The sequence below is a fragment of the Sus scrofa genome, chromosome 6 (assembly GCF_000003025.6).
Source record: "Sus scrofa isolate TJ Tabasco breed Duroc chromosome 6, Sscrofa11.1, whole genome shotgun sequence".
NCBI classification, from domain to species: Eukaryota; Metazoa; Chordata; class Mammalia; order Artiodactyla; family Suidae; genus Sus; species Sus scrofa.
Genome location: NC_010448.4, coordinates 75,011,356 through 75,025,302, shown reverse-complemented (window position 1 = coordinate 75,025,302; position 13,947 = coordinate 75,011,356). Strand labels below are relative to the sequence as shown.

Sequence of the window (13,947 nt, the reverse complement as noted above, 5' to 3'; positions counted from 1 at the left end):
CTAGGAACCATGAGGTTGCGGGTTCGGTCCCTGCCCTTGCTCAGTGGGTTAACGATCCGGCGTTGCCGTGAGCTGTGGTGTAGGTTGCAGACGCGGCTCGGATCCCGCGTTGCTGTGGCTCTGGCGTAGGCCGGTGGCTACAGCTCCGATTCAACCCCTAGCCTGGGAACCTCCATATGCCGCGGGAGCGGCCCAAGAAATAGCAACAACAACAACAACAAAAAAGACAAAAAGACCAAAAAAAAAAATAAGGTTTGGCGGAAAGTAAGGTCAGGGTAAAATTTTGCTGAGACACCACACAAAATGAGTGACTGACACCCATATAAATGGAACAATAATGATACCTAGCATTATTTCTAAAAAATAAATTCCCTTCTCACTACCTCCTCTTCTCAGTGAATCAGCATTTAATAAAGCTCAGCCTGATCCTGTGATTAACCTCATGTCACAATGTCAGCAGTGGAAGTAGAACCAAAACTAAAATTTTACAAGTAGGGCAGCTCTAAATTTGCTTACAAGTGACACCAGAGGCAGGTAATTCATTCATCCAGAAGTTGTCTCCTATGAGAGAAAAAAGTGAAGGCAAAACATGCAAGTCACTTCCAGCCCCACCTTCCTTTCCTTGCTTTGCCTTCCAATCGCCCAATATTGATGTTTAAAGAGAATAAAGAGGTGTGATTCCATGAAGAGATGGCAGGGGCAAGGTGCCCAAAGGTGGGGGAGGCAGAGTGGATAGAATATTAGTTACACTGAGAATGTAACTAGACAAATAAGTAAATATATTAAGCATAATGGGAGTCAGGTTTCTCATTGTCTGAGAAGGAATTTATAAACATGGAAAAGGGGAGATTAGAAAGAAACTTCATGTACTAAGACATCTGTGAACGTAGTTTTAACATATATGATAAGCATTATATAAAAAAATAAATGTATGAGGTAAAGCATGCACACACACGCTTTACTTTAGAGATAAGCAATGGGGTCCTACTGTATAGCACAGGGAACTATATCCAGTCTCATGGGATAGACTATGATGGAAGATAATATAAGAAAAGGAAGGTGTGTATATATGTGCTTGCGTGCGTGTGTGTGTGTGATTGGGTCACTTTGCTGTACAGCGGAAATTAGCACATTATTAATCAACTATGATTTAATTTTTTTGGGGGGGGTTGGTTTTTTTGGGGTTTTTTTTTTTTGTCTTTTTGCTACTTCTTGGGCCGCTCCCTCGGCATATGGAGATTCCCAGACTAGGGGTCAGATCGGAGCTGTAGCCTCCGGCCTACGCCAGAGCTACAGCAACGTGAGATCCAAGCCGCGTCTGCAACCTACACCACAACTCACGGCAACGCCGGATCGTCAACCCACTGAGCAAGGGCAGGGACCAAACCCGCAACCTCATGGTTCCTAGTCGGATTCGTTAACCACTGCGCCACGACGGGAACTCCTTTTTTTGGTTTTTTTGTTTGTCTGTTTGTTTTTATAATTTAATTTTTAATTAAATAAAATATATGATGTAGAGGTATACGTATATACGTGTAAATATATATATGTACATGTGTACATAAACAATACACATCTTTGCTCTCCAGCAATGGACAAACTGTGTACCCAGATTTTGGTTTCTAAATGCCATTCTGCACTACAAGGAGCCAGAGCTTCTTGGAGAAATGGCTGATTCCAGGACTGGGGAAGGAAAAATACAGGATGAGTTTCTGTTGTGCCAGAAATCAAGAAATGCTTAAAAGAACAATGGAAAGATATCAAAAGGACAGAGTAGCCAGTTTGAAGGAGCTCCTACTGGTCAAATCTAGAATGATTTGGGTATCAAAAGAAGCCCTGGACTAAAACCCACTGAGGAGTTCCCTCATGGTACAATGGGTTAAGGATTTGACGTTGTCACTGCAGCAGCTCAGATCACTGCTGTAGCACAGGTTCAATTCCTGGCCTGGGAACTTCTGCATGCACAGGCATGGCCAAAAAAGGAAAATAAATTGAAAAAAAAAAAAAAAGTATACGTGTGTGTCTGTGTGGAAAGTTCCTGCCTACAGCAGGAACTTCTTCAATATACTTAGAAGAAATCATACTAATAGATTATCATAGCAGTACATAATACAGTAAAGGGTTATCAATGGATGCTAAGGCTGGTGGGCTTAGGGCTGCTGATGGAGGAGACTATCAGTGTAATATTGGAATATCTCCCCATAAAATGCTCATCAAATAAAAAGGGGGAGATGGTGAAGACACTAACTTGATTAGGTGATCAAAATTAACATCACCAGTGGTGGGGTGGATTCATACTGTGTGCCTCCTTATATAATACTCTGCTGAAAAAGCACAGTATCATTTCTGTGGTATTCCTGCCAAGAATGTATGACCTGATCTGGCAATGAGGTCATACTGGACAGTGTGGGTCAAGGGTCAGCCTGCAGAATGAAAGAACTCAGCTCTTTAAGACTATCAGGCACATGAGAATTAGATGAGACATGACAACCAAAGGCAATTCATGGTACTGGCTAGGATCCTGGACCAAAAAGGAAAGGGGGACATTGTTGGGATGGTTAGCATCATTTGAATGAGGTCTATGGATTGGGTAACAGTGTTGTACCAATGTTGATTTCCTGGCTGAGAAGACTGTACAGTGCAATGGAGGAGAGTGTCCTTGCTTGGGGGAGGTATACACCAGAAAGTTTTCAGGTGAAAGGGTATCATGCCAGAAAAAGACAAAAGAAGGTAATGAAGCAAACATGGCAAAATATTAACAACTGAGGAATCTGGATGAAGGGAATGTGGGAGTTCTTTGTACTTTTCCTGAACTAATTCAAATAAATTTCAAAAATAAACACAGCAAGAAGTGGATCTTGGTGTGTGGACAGGTCTTCTTTCCTGTGTATCAAATGCTATCTTTTCAAAGAAGCCTTCCTCATCACTCCCAACCCCATTACTCTCCATCCCCTCCTTTGCTTTATTTTTTCTCATAAGGCAGAATTAGGCCCATGGTTGATGGTCACTGGTGCTGAGTATTGGGTACATGGGATTCATTTACTATTCTACTTCTATGTTAAGTTCACAGTTCTCCAAGGTAGAATTTTAAAAGTATATCCACCACACATATTGATCATATGATAAATATGTGTCTTTATTAATGCATCAAATAAAGTATTTAGCAGTAGGTCTAATAGCTACTGTAATTTCCAAGTTGTAATGAGCATAAACAAGTTATCTGCACCGACTATAATGTAAAATATGAAAATACATCTGATTGGTGCTGATGGTGAAATTATCACAGGTACTACTCATACTACCACACCGGTACTACGATGACACTGTAATCTTATAATTGAAGGAAATACTAAATTCGGTTACGAGGTTAGTGAAAATATATTTTTCTATTCAAATTTTTATGTACCTCCTCCTAAATTCTATTTTTTTCCTCCAAAATTCTAAATGGTAATAGTTTTCTTTGAAGATTTTAACATCTTTTTGATATAATAAAATAAGTTTTTAAAACCTTTTATCTTTTAATCCAAAGTGACAATTTGGCGGCGGGGGGGGGGGGGGGGGCAACACCTGCAGGCATATGGAAGTTCCCTGGCTAGGGGTCGAATCAGAGCTGCAGCTGCTGGCCAACACTACAGCCACAGAAACACCAGATCCAAGCTGAATTGGCAATACCTCAGCTCTTGGCAATGCCGGATCCTCAACCCACTGAGCAAGGCCAGGGATCAAACCCACATCCTCATGGATACTAGTCAGGTTCGTTACCACTGGGCCTCGTTGGGAGCTCAAAAATGTTTTTAAGTAATTACAAAAATCCTAGTTTTTAAATCAAAGGAATAAAATGACAGGATGAAAATTTTTTAAAAAAATCACTCAGAGTTCATTTTAAGAATTTTAAAAATTATAAATGTGTTCTACATGATAATACATATACTATGTATGAACACTGTAAGAATATAACAAAATCAACACACAGTATAAACAGAAAAATCTTCATTTCTTTTGTCATTGTAACCGAAACTCAGCATCTAATACAAAGATACAAAAATACACACATACTCCTACAGTTTAATGCTGGACTAAAAATTTAGCACCAAGTATATAACACAAGCAATAACAGTGTTTTCCATTGAATCTTCCCACAAATATTCCTTAACTATAAAAAGTAGAATAGTTCTTATATAATAAGATGTTTAGACATGCTAGATTTCAATTCATCCTCATACTCGAAATGAAATTGTAAGTAAATCCAAGAATTCAGTAAATTTATGTTAGGGTTTTACAGAGACCTTCCATCATGAGTTTTTTAAAATGTTTATAATTTTCAACCTGGCAGACAGAGACACATGGAAGGAGGAAAAAAATCTGAATATCTCAATATACTTATCCCAAGAACATCTTTTCAATGCAAAGCATATTTCCACATACTAAAAGCAATTAGACAGCACACAAAATTATATAATTTCTAATAAACTGATTAAACATTCTAATTGGTTTTCGCAACAATATGCTATTTCAAAATATGAGTAGCTATAACACAAATAATGAAGAAATAAAAATAAAACAAACAGTAAGGTTAGAAAAAAGTTACTGTTACTGTATTTAGTCTCCTTATTCAGCAGACTAATATATACCTGTTTCAAGATGATGAACAACATTTATTTTAAATCATCCAATAACGACACTCAGGAGCACAATTTTAATAAATACATACACTCAAGGTATTTTCAGACTATAAAATATTTACTCTAAATACGGCGGACTAGTTAACTACAGCTCAAATCCTAGAAATTCTTAAAAGTAAAAGCAAAACAAAATATAGTCCCCAACTGGAATATGCTAGTTTTCATGAAATGTTTCAGGTTTTTTTTCTTTTAAATTTAGGCAAAATTTCAAACTAAAGGGAAAGTGAGACTTGGAAGACTAGCTGGAAAAACTTTCACAGTGCCACTATCTCTGCAACTTCTACCTAAGTCTTCCCAAAGCATTAGTGCTCACAGGATTAAAAAACGTTTACCAAATCAAACGTGAAATCTTTTTATATGCATACCCGAACAATACAACACCTAAGCAATCAAGAGTCTACAAGAAAGGTAGCTGGAAAAAGGTGCCCTCTACACAAGTCAAACATTCTTTCTGGCACCAAGCCCTACGTTTTCCTCCAATCTGCCAGAGGCATTCTAACTCAGGAAGTAAAACACATTTCAAGCATTCTGAATTAATTTTTTAATGCTATTTCTCAAGATAACTATAAAATTATTTTATTTATTTTTTAAATGTGCAAAAGCCTGCCATGCAAATAGATATTCAAAATTATAACATTCAAAATCAGAGGAGTTTTTTCATAGACACTGGCTCAGCTCAAAAGAATAAACGATGTAGCAGTGATGCAGGCTAGGGTGAGTCAAATTTGTTTAAGACTAAAAATATCTCTAGCAATAGAGTATTGTAAGGACAAGGAAACTCTACCACAATACTTTATATTGTGTCCCAGAAGTAAAAGCTATCCAAATTCATGTAACATAACATACATATATCCCAGCTATTTAAACTCAGGAAAACCACAAGGATTAGACATTTAAAATTAGCCCACCCCCCAAATTTTTTTAAATAGGTTCCATTCTTTGACAAAATTTTTCATGAGCTGCTACCTTGCTCAACCTCTGCATGATCTTCGATTTATTCTCTAAAACTAGAGAATAAATGGGAAGAACCTGAGTATGTGATTGACTTCAAACCTGAAAATAAAATACAGAGAATTTTATGTTCTTTAAAGGGTTTACTCATTCTAATTCTGGGAATCGCCTTTGCACATACCTCTCTTCCTCTAACAACTAAGACAGCAACCAATTGTTGTATAACTCCTCCCTTCTCCCTCCAAACCAGCTAACACACCATACAAAGGAAAGGCCTTTCTCTATTGTGCAAATTCAGTCCCTGCAAAGGATCTTTGTTAACTAAAATGTGATTCAGAAATACTCATTTAATTCTTTTCAATCTGCATACTGAATGATATTAAAATAATGAACACAATAGATTATTCTTATTGCAAGAAGGTAAAGCCAAATTTTGAAAATGTTCTGATTACATTTTAAAGGTTTGGTCTTTCCATGGCACAGAGGGAAAAAAAAGCCAAATCAGCAAGCTTCTCTCAATCTATTTTCTACTAAAAACACTAATCAAAATATAAATAAAAGAACTGGCTCCACCATTCCCCATCCCAAAATGCCTCTAAACTGCCCTGCACCCAAAGCCGTCTCTTTTAGTCATTTTTGTAAAACCCAAACATTTACTAAAAAAGCCTAATGGCTGTTACCGAGAACATTGATTTGGAAAACATTTTATATAATGTATTCCCAGTGTACACCTCTTAATCCTGTAAAACAGTTATTAGTTAATGTTGAAATCAGCTAGGGAAAAGACTAAAAGTAGGCACTTTAACCTCAGTTTTAATGTAGGTATTGCATGGTTTTTCTCATTCTGATTTCTACAAGACCTCAGAAGTGAATATTCTTAAATTTTCTCACTGCTATCATTCTGGTACAACTGCCTCTTTATCCCTTTCACTTAAATTATTCAGACTGAGTGAGTTTCCCTCCCAGCAGCAATTACACATTTTACATTTTCTACAATAATGACAAAAGACCTTGAATTTCCAAAATCCATTTAGCTCCACAGCTGGATCAGCAAGAACATTTCCTGTACACGTTTAACACGTTTGGTTAAATAAGCCAAAAATAGAGATTACCTGTAGGGCTGAGGGCGGAAAGGGGAGGATGGGAACTGGGATTCCCAGGGTCGGGGTAAAGGGGACATTTTTCTCTGTAAACCTTTTTACACTCTTTAAACCACTAAGACTGAATTATCTGTTCAAAGTACTAAGTAAAACTTGTTTAAAAAATTTTAAATCGCTTTTAAAATAAAGGACTTTCAGGGACACTCGGTCTGCTTAGTTTTAAAATAATCTGCTTTTATGAACAGCATCTGCTTCTTCTGCTCTCCAATAGGTAACACACTCCTTTAAATGCACTCGTGAGCAATGTGCCAGCTAAGCCCTCTTTAATACAGTAACGTTCCTCCAGACCGCCGCTTTCCAAGGCAGCTCGCATCCTCCGCCCGCTTCTCCCTCTGTGCATTCTGAGATCTGCTCTGCCGATTCCCACATAAAGTGGCTCCTGGCCGCCATTTTAGAAAGTCATTCACACAAGCCGGACGGCAGCACCATCCACTTAAAAAACCTGCCAAAACTCCCTCGAATGATTTCCTCTTTCCTCTCTAACTCCGCATCTTGCAGAGGGGTCAAACTCCCCGCGACAGGCATACAACGTCTCTAGAATCTGCATAATGAAAAATGACACGTCTGGCCACAGAACACTGAGGGGGCAAAGCAAATGCTGAAATGCACGTGTTTGCACGTCCGTGCCTACGAATTTCCCAGGCAGAGACCTACAGAGAAAGTCCACAAGGAGATAAAAGTGAGCACATCTAAGTGGCTTTTCCAGTTCAATAACCTGCGCCTAAATTATTTTTCCACCGAAACACTTTAAATATGGGGCCCCTATATGGGGTAAGGGGTGGAGCAGCGCCAGGGAGAGAGTTCCCATATGTTTCCCCACTGAGCTCGAGATCTTCCCTTTGTCACAGGGGACAGAGGCGAGTTTCTGCTCCTGCCTTCCCTCTCCCTGGTTTCTCAGCACAACGTAGTAAACACCAGGAGTCCCTGGGAGCGCGCCTCCCCAGCCCCGCCGAGGACAGCTTCGGCGGGTTATGAATGGCCTCACTATTCCCGGCTCCTTTTCACACGCGGACACGCGCAGACGCGCGCTCCAGCAGTGAAGATTTAATACCCCAGTAACAGCAACCACCAACAGAATCAATGATCCTCCATTTGAAAGAGCGGAGCTCCGCTGTCGCTGCTTCCATTTCCTTATCCAAGCTGCTCAAGAGCAAGCGACGCAATCTATTTTTCCCATGGTGACTCACTAATAAGGGCGCTCCATAGTTTCCTTCACTCAGTAGATAGTAAGAGGAATTAAGAGTAAACCAAACTTAAAACCTTCAGAGGTCTTGATTATCGGAAGAAACAGTAATTTTCGAGGACACTGACAGATTTGCTACAGTCCTTCTCCTTTTACACCGGTGTAAGTAAACCGCCGTTTTCGGTATTTCACATTGAGAGAGGGCTCTATCGGCTATGGCACACATAGATTCCACAAAATAAAAACAATGCTAAAAGCTACTAAATAGGTAAAATGTATCAAGAACGCTTATTCCCACTATCGCGTGAACAAATATGAATATATATATATATATATATATATATATATTCTGGGAAGAAGCTTTTTAAAAGATCTACATCTTCTAGTCTAAGCTTGCATTTTTAAAACCACTGATTAAGGGATTCTGGGCGGGAGGGAAACGCCGTCCTTTTAAAGAAGGCTCCTCGCAGTGAACGCCGGCGCGGCAGCGGCAGCGGAGACCGCGAGGCTGGCGAGCGCCGGCGAGGCGGGGACCCTGCTGCAGGAGGTGGCTCTTCCAGCGCAAACACTCAGTCCCCACCAGCCTCCTGGCCCAGAGACCCCAGCGGGCTGGAGGAAGGCAGGCGAAAGAGCCCAAACAGACGCACCAACTTATTTTCAGACACCATCCTCCACCCAACCCCGCAAAAACAAGGGTAAAAACCAAAACGCTGGCGTTGGCCGTTTCCAATTAGTTTCTAGGTCTGTAAACCTTCCGTGAGAGATCCCTAGAGTCCAGTAGTGTCTCAGCACTTCCGAGATGTCCCTGCATCACCTACCCAGACTTCTGTTTTTGCATAACCTTTCCTCTCACACAAAACCCTCTCTAGGTCAGACATGTCCACGCGTCCGCAGGGCGAGGAGCGGGAGTTGCTGCGGGACTCCGGAGTTGCCCGGCCCGGGGCGGGGTAGGGGTTCGGGTCCCAGCCCGCCGGCGGCTCGGTTCCACAGTGTTGGCCGGGCCGGCGCGGGCAGCCGCTTGGAGCCCGGGCAGCGGCGCGCAAGGACGCGACCCCACCGCCGCCTCGCCAGCCTGAGGGCACCCTCCCGGAGCCGGCTTCGCAGAGGCCGAGCCACAGCCGCCTCCTTATCGGGAAGGGGGACGGAGGCAGCCGGGCCCGCTCTGCCGCCGCCGAGGCCCAACGCCGCGACGCGGGCCGAGCGGCGTCCAGGCAGCCGCGCGCTCCCCGCACCGGTCCGTGGGTCTGGCCCGGGTCCCCTCACCAGTTCCGCGCACGGGGAGGGGCGGGCAACGGGCCGGAGGGGCATTAGCGTCCGAGGAGAGAGCGCGGCCCGGGGCCTCGTGTCACTCACCGTTTGAAGTGCTCGATGATCTTCTCTTCCCGCACATTCTCTGGTAAGTTGCCCACCCAGAGGTGTCTGGTTTCCCGGACCATGCTGGGCGGTGTGCCGGCGACCGCTGGTGCGGGTTCCCCCTCGCCGGCTTCGTACGAGCCCGTCAGCGCCGGGAGGCGGGCGCCGAGGCGGCGGCGGCGGCGGCTGCGGCGGTGGCGTCGGCAGCGGCGGCGGCTCCTCCGGCTCCCCCCCGTGCAGAGACCATCCCTCTCCCCCAGGTTCTGACTCTCGGGCCTCGCAGCTCGGCTCTGCCGCCACCACACACCCGAAGCCGACCCTCGCGCTCCGGCGGCGCATGCGCCCGGGCCGCGGCGGGCGGGGGAGCGGGGAGGAGGGGCGAGCGGGACCCAGGCGGCAGCGACTACGACGGAGCTGGCGCTGTGGCAGCCGGACGCTTCCCACCGGCGCGCGCGGCCCGCCCCCCTCACCGCGGGCGCGCGCGCGTCGGCCCGACCGCCGGCTGAGGCCGAGTCACCGAGTTCCTCCCAGCCGGCGCGCAGGCGCGCGGAAGAGGGAGGAACGCAGAGCCAGGAAGGAACGCTCGCGCGCTTGGTCCCGGTGCGCAGGCGCGCAGCCGTGCGGGGAGCCGGCCGCGGGGCGGGCACTCCGTCAGGCTTGGGGCGCCGCGCGTGCGGAGGCCGAGACAGCCTCCAGACCCTGGAGCAGGGGTCCCAGGCGCCGGCCTGGGGGAAGAAAAGAGAGAAAGAGGGTTGGTATCAAAGCGGCTGTCAAGGCTACTCCTAGGAGAAGCCAGAACCCATTCCCCTGGTCACCCTTTGGCCAGCTTCTGGCCATTTCCGGGCATTTGGATCTGCGCCTGCTTGGGAAAGTGTCAGAACAAGGCCGGCCTTTTTCACCGCCCAGCTAAGCTGTGACGGCTTCAGAAACCCATCCCTCCCAAGAATCATTAGCTTGTAACATTAAGCAACTTTATTTTATATAGGATCTTGCGAAACCGTTTGCAAGATCTCTTTGTTGATCGCTACGGTATACCAGGAATAGAACTGAAATGAGACGGTTACATGTCCGATAGTGTTACTCTCAGCGGATTTACTATAATTTAATATCTAAGTGGAGGAGCAAGTTAGACCTCCTCCAAGCCTTTCCAGGCCTAAGGGCTTTTACATTTTAAAGCCTACAGTTAAACTTTTTAGTTTACAGAATCCCGGGGAAAACTCACAAAATTAAGGAAACGGTATTGAGTCCAGAAAAACGGAGCTGTTTAGAACAGTCAGCAACTCAATTTTCTTTTCCATTTTTAATCTATAGAAATAAAACATCAGAAGTATAGTGCTTCAGGTAAAGACCAGATTTTAAATATTCAATTTCATTCATTGTGCTTTTAAATACAAGCCAACTTATCATCAAACCACTATTGTGAATTGGAAAATATGGCCAGCCTAATAAACGGCACTAATACCAGAGGTCTCCTGTGCATAATTGTTTCTTTTATTCCATAGATGGTAAAGCTCTAAGTATTTTTTTTTTCCACCATATAGTCTAACATAAGATTTTTTTTTGTCTTTTTGCCTTTTCTAGGGCCTCTCCCGCGCCATATGGAGGTTCCCAGGCTAGGGGTCCAATCGGAGTTATAGCCACCGGCCTACGCCAGAGCTACTGCAGCGCGAGATCTGAGCCGAGTCTGTGACCTACATCACAGCTCACCGCAACGCTGGATCGTTAATCCACTGAGTAAGGCCAGGGATTGAACCCACAACCCCATGGTTTCTAGTCGGATTCGATAACCACTGTGCCACAACAGAAACTCCTAACATAAGATTCGTAATCACTTGTCAAAGAGAGTATAAAACTGAGAGTCATGTCAACTTCCCATGTTTGGTTTCATAGTTTATACTGTACTTAAACTTGATCTCAGCAGGTGCAATCAAGACCATTTCTCTTCCCTACTCTCTCAGGATGTCAGAAGGCTAAGCAAGCCCCTGTCTTACACATTTGCAACAAATATAGTACAAAGATGTGCAGAGCTCAGGGGATAACCTTACCATCTATTGAAATTATTTTTGGAATTCTGACAATTTACCTCTAAACATTCTAGATTCTGAGCCAGGTAATTTAACTGTTTGGTTTTTTGTGTTTGTTTGCTATTTTTCTGGCTTATGTTTATATTATCATTCAATACACATTTTTTTTTAATGGGGTGGAGTCAGTAAGAGGGAGAAACAGAAAGAGGTGGTCCAGAAAAGTTAGAAACAGGAGTTCCTGTTGTGGCTCAGTGGTAAATGAATCCAACTAGTATCCATGAGGACAGGGGTTCAATCCCTGGCCTTGCTGAGTGGGTTAAAGATCCGGAGTTGCTGCGAGCTGTGGTGTAGGTGGTGTAGGTCGCAGGCTCAGATTTGGCATTACTGTGGCTGTGGCCAGCAGCTACAGTTCTAACCCCTAGCCTGGGAACTTTCACAAGCCGCAGGTGAGGCCCTAAAAAGAAAAAAAAAAGTTAGAGACAGAAAGAGCACTACCACAAACTACCACAATAGTGGCACTCATTCATAATTCAGTTAAAGTTTTTAAGTACCACCCCAGAGGTTAAATTTGTCTTTATGTAAATCAGAGTCATTAAATGATATGGAAATTTTTGCTCTTGAAAATAGTGTGGAATTGATTCCCCTGAAAAAGTAAAAGCAAATAAAACTATATTCAGATGTAGCATTAGCCATTGACATTTGGCCATTTCTTAGTCACAACTATCTCATACAGAGTATCAGGCCAGCACACTGTTATTTAAACTCACGAACTATATAGTTCTATGTATGTGGGTGCAGTTAGTATTGAACTGACCAACATTTTTCCACAAAGCATGAATTTCAATATTAGCAACCACAAAAATAGACTTTTTTTTTTTTTTTTAGACCACACTCTTGGCACGTAGAAGTTACTGGGCCAGGGATCAAGCCTGCACCACAGCAACAACCTCAGCCACTGCAGTGACAACACAGGATTCTTAACCTGCTTCAACATAAGGAAACTCTGAAACAGATTTCAAAATATCATGTAAACTACTCATTTAAAACTGAATAGACCCTGAATTAATTGGATCTTCTCCGTGTTACCAGGAAGAACAGAAGTGGCTCAGCTCATCACGTTAAAACTAGCCACAAAGAGAATTCAAAAAACAGCAGCTTTCAATTAGAGAAATGAAGGGCATATCTCACCTTGAATGCAGCCTTGAGTTAAAATCATGCTGAAAAAATTCAAAGGCTGAAAAAAAAAAAGGTGGGCCTTTTAGAGCAAAATCATTAGAAGAGAGATGAGTTAAGAGTCATTATTAGGGGGAGTTCCCATCGTGGCTCAGTGGAAACGAATCCGGCTAGGAATCACGAGGTTGCAGGTTCGATTCCTGGCCTTGATCAGTGGGTTACGGACCCTGCGTTGCCATGAGCTGTGGTGTGGGGTCACAGATGCAGCTCGGATCTGGTGATGCTGAGGTTTGGCATAGGTGGGCAGCTGTGGCTCCATTAGACACCTAGCCTGGGAACCTCCATGTGCCAACAGTGTGGCCCTAAAAAAAAAAAAGGAGAGTCATTATTAAATGTGGTATTTTGTATCCATCTATGACTCTCAGAGAACAATATAAGGATAGGCAAAACCAATTAGGAAGTATTTATAGTTTCCCCATGGTACAAGAATAAGGAGACATTCAATGAAAATTAATGGAGTTCCTGTCATGGCTCAGCTGTAACGAACTCAGCTAGTATCCATGAAGACAGAGGTCAAGGCCTTGCTCAGTGGGTTAAGGATCCAGTGTCGCTGTGAGCTGTGGCCATAAACCACAGATGTGGCTCTGATCCCAAGTTGCTGTGGCTGTGGTGTAAGCTGGCAGCTACAGCTCCAATGTGACCCCTGACCTGGGAACTTCCATATGCTACAGGTGCGACCCTGAAAAAAAAAAGAAAAAAGAAAATTAAAAGGAACATGTTTACCAACTAGATTTTTTTAAATGTAGTTTTTTTAAATTATCCTAAAGGCGTTGCTGTGGCTCTGGCGTAGGCCGGTGGCTACAGCTCTGATTCAACCCCCTAGCTTGGGAATCTCCATATGCTGCGGGAGCGGCCCAAGAAATAACAACAATAACAACAACAACAACAACAACAAAAAAAGACAAAAGACAAATAAATAAATAAATAAATAAATTATCCTAAAGGACTTATAAGAGCAGTTTTGTTTCCCCATGTAAAAAGCAGAGTGTATGCATTGAAGATATATTTCTACCAATAAATGCTAAAACATGTAGAAAAAAATAAAAGCAGAGTAGATATGTAATTTTATGTAAAACAGTTTGAAATGGGCAAAGATGTTTGCAAATACTTTCAAGCCCCCCACCCTTTGGGAGGTAGAAGAGAAACTGTGGTGGAAAATTAGTAATATACAAATTGTAAAGCAAGGTTGACTTGAAGTTCTCCCAAAGAGGGAGTTCCCGTTGCGGCTAGTGGGTTAAGAACTGACATAGTGTCTGTGAAGATGTGGGCCGGATCCCTGGCCTCATTCAGTGGGTTAAGTCTCTGATGTTGCTGCAAACTGTGGTGTAAGTTGAAGCTGCAGCTGAGATCCGGTGTTGCTG

At 43.4% G+C, this 13,947-nt stretch overlaps 1 protein-coding gene across 1 annotated transcript in view; it reads right to left on the bottom strand.

The window, feature by feature from the left end:
- The window catches only part of SPEN (spen family transcriptional repressor), a 91,904-nt gene extending 82,166 nt beyond the window's left edge, over positions 1 to 9,738 (bottom strand). The window contains 1 exon segment of the mRNA XM_021095393.1: positions 9,330 to 9,738. Within this exon segment, the coding sequence (XP_020951052.1) occupies positions 9,330 to 9,412 (83 nt within the window). The 5' untranslated portion in view covers positions 9,413 to 9,738.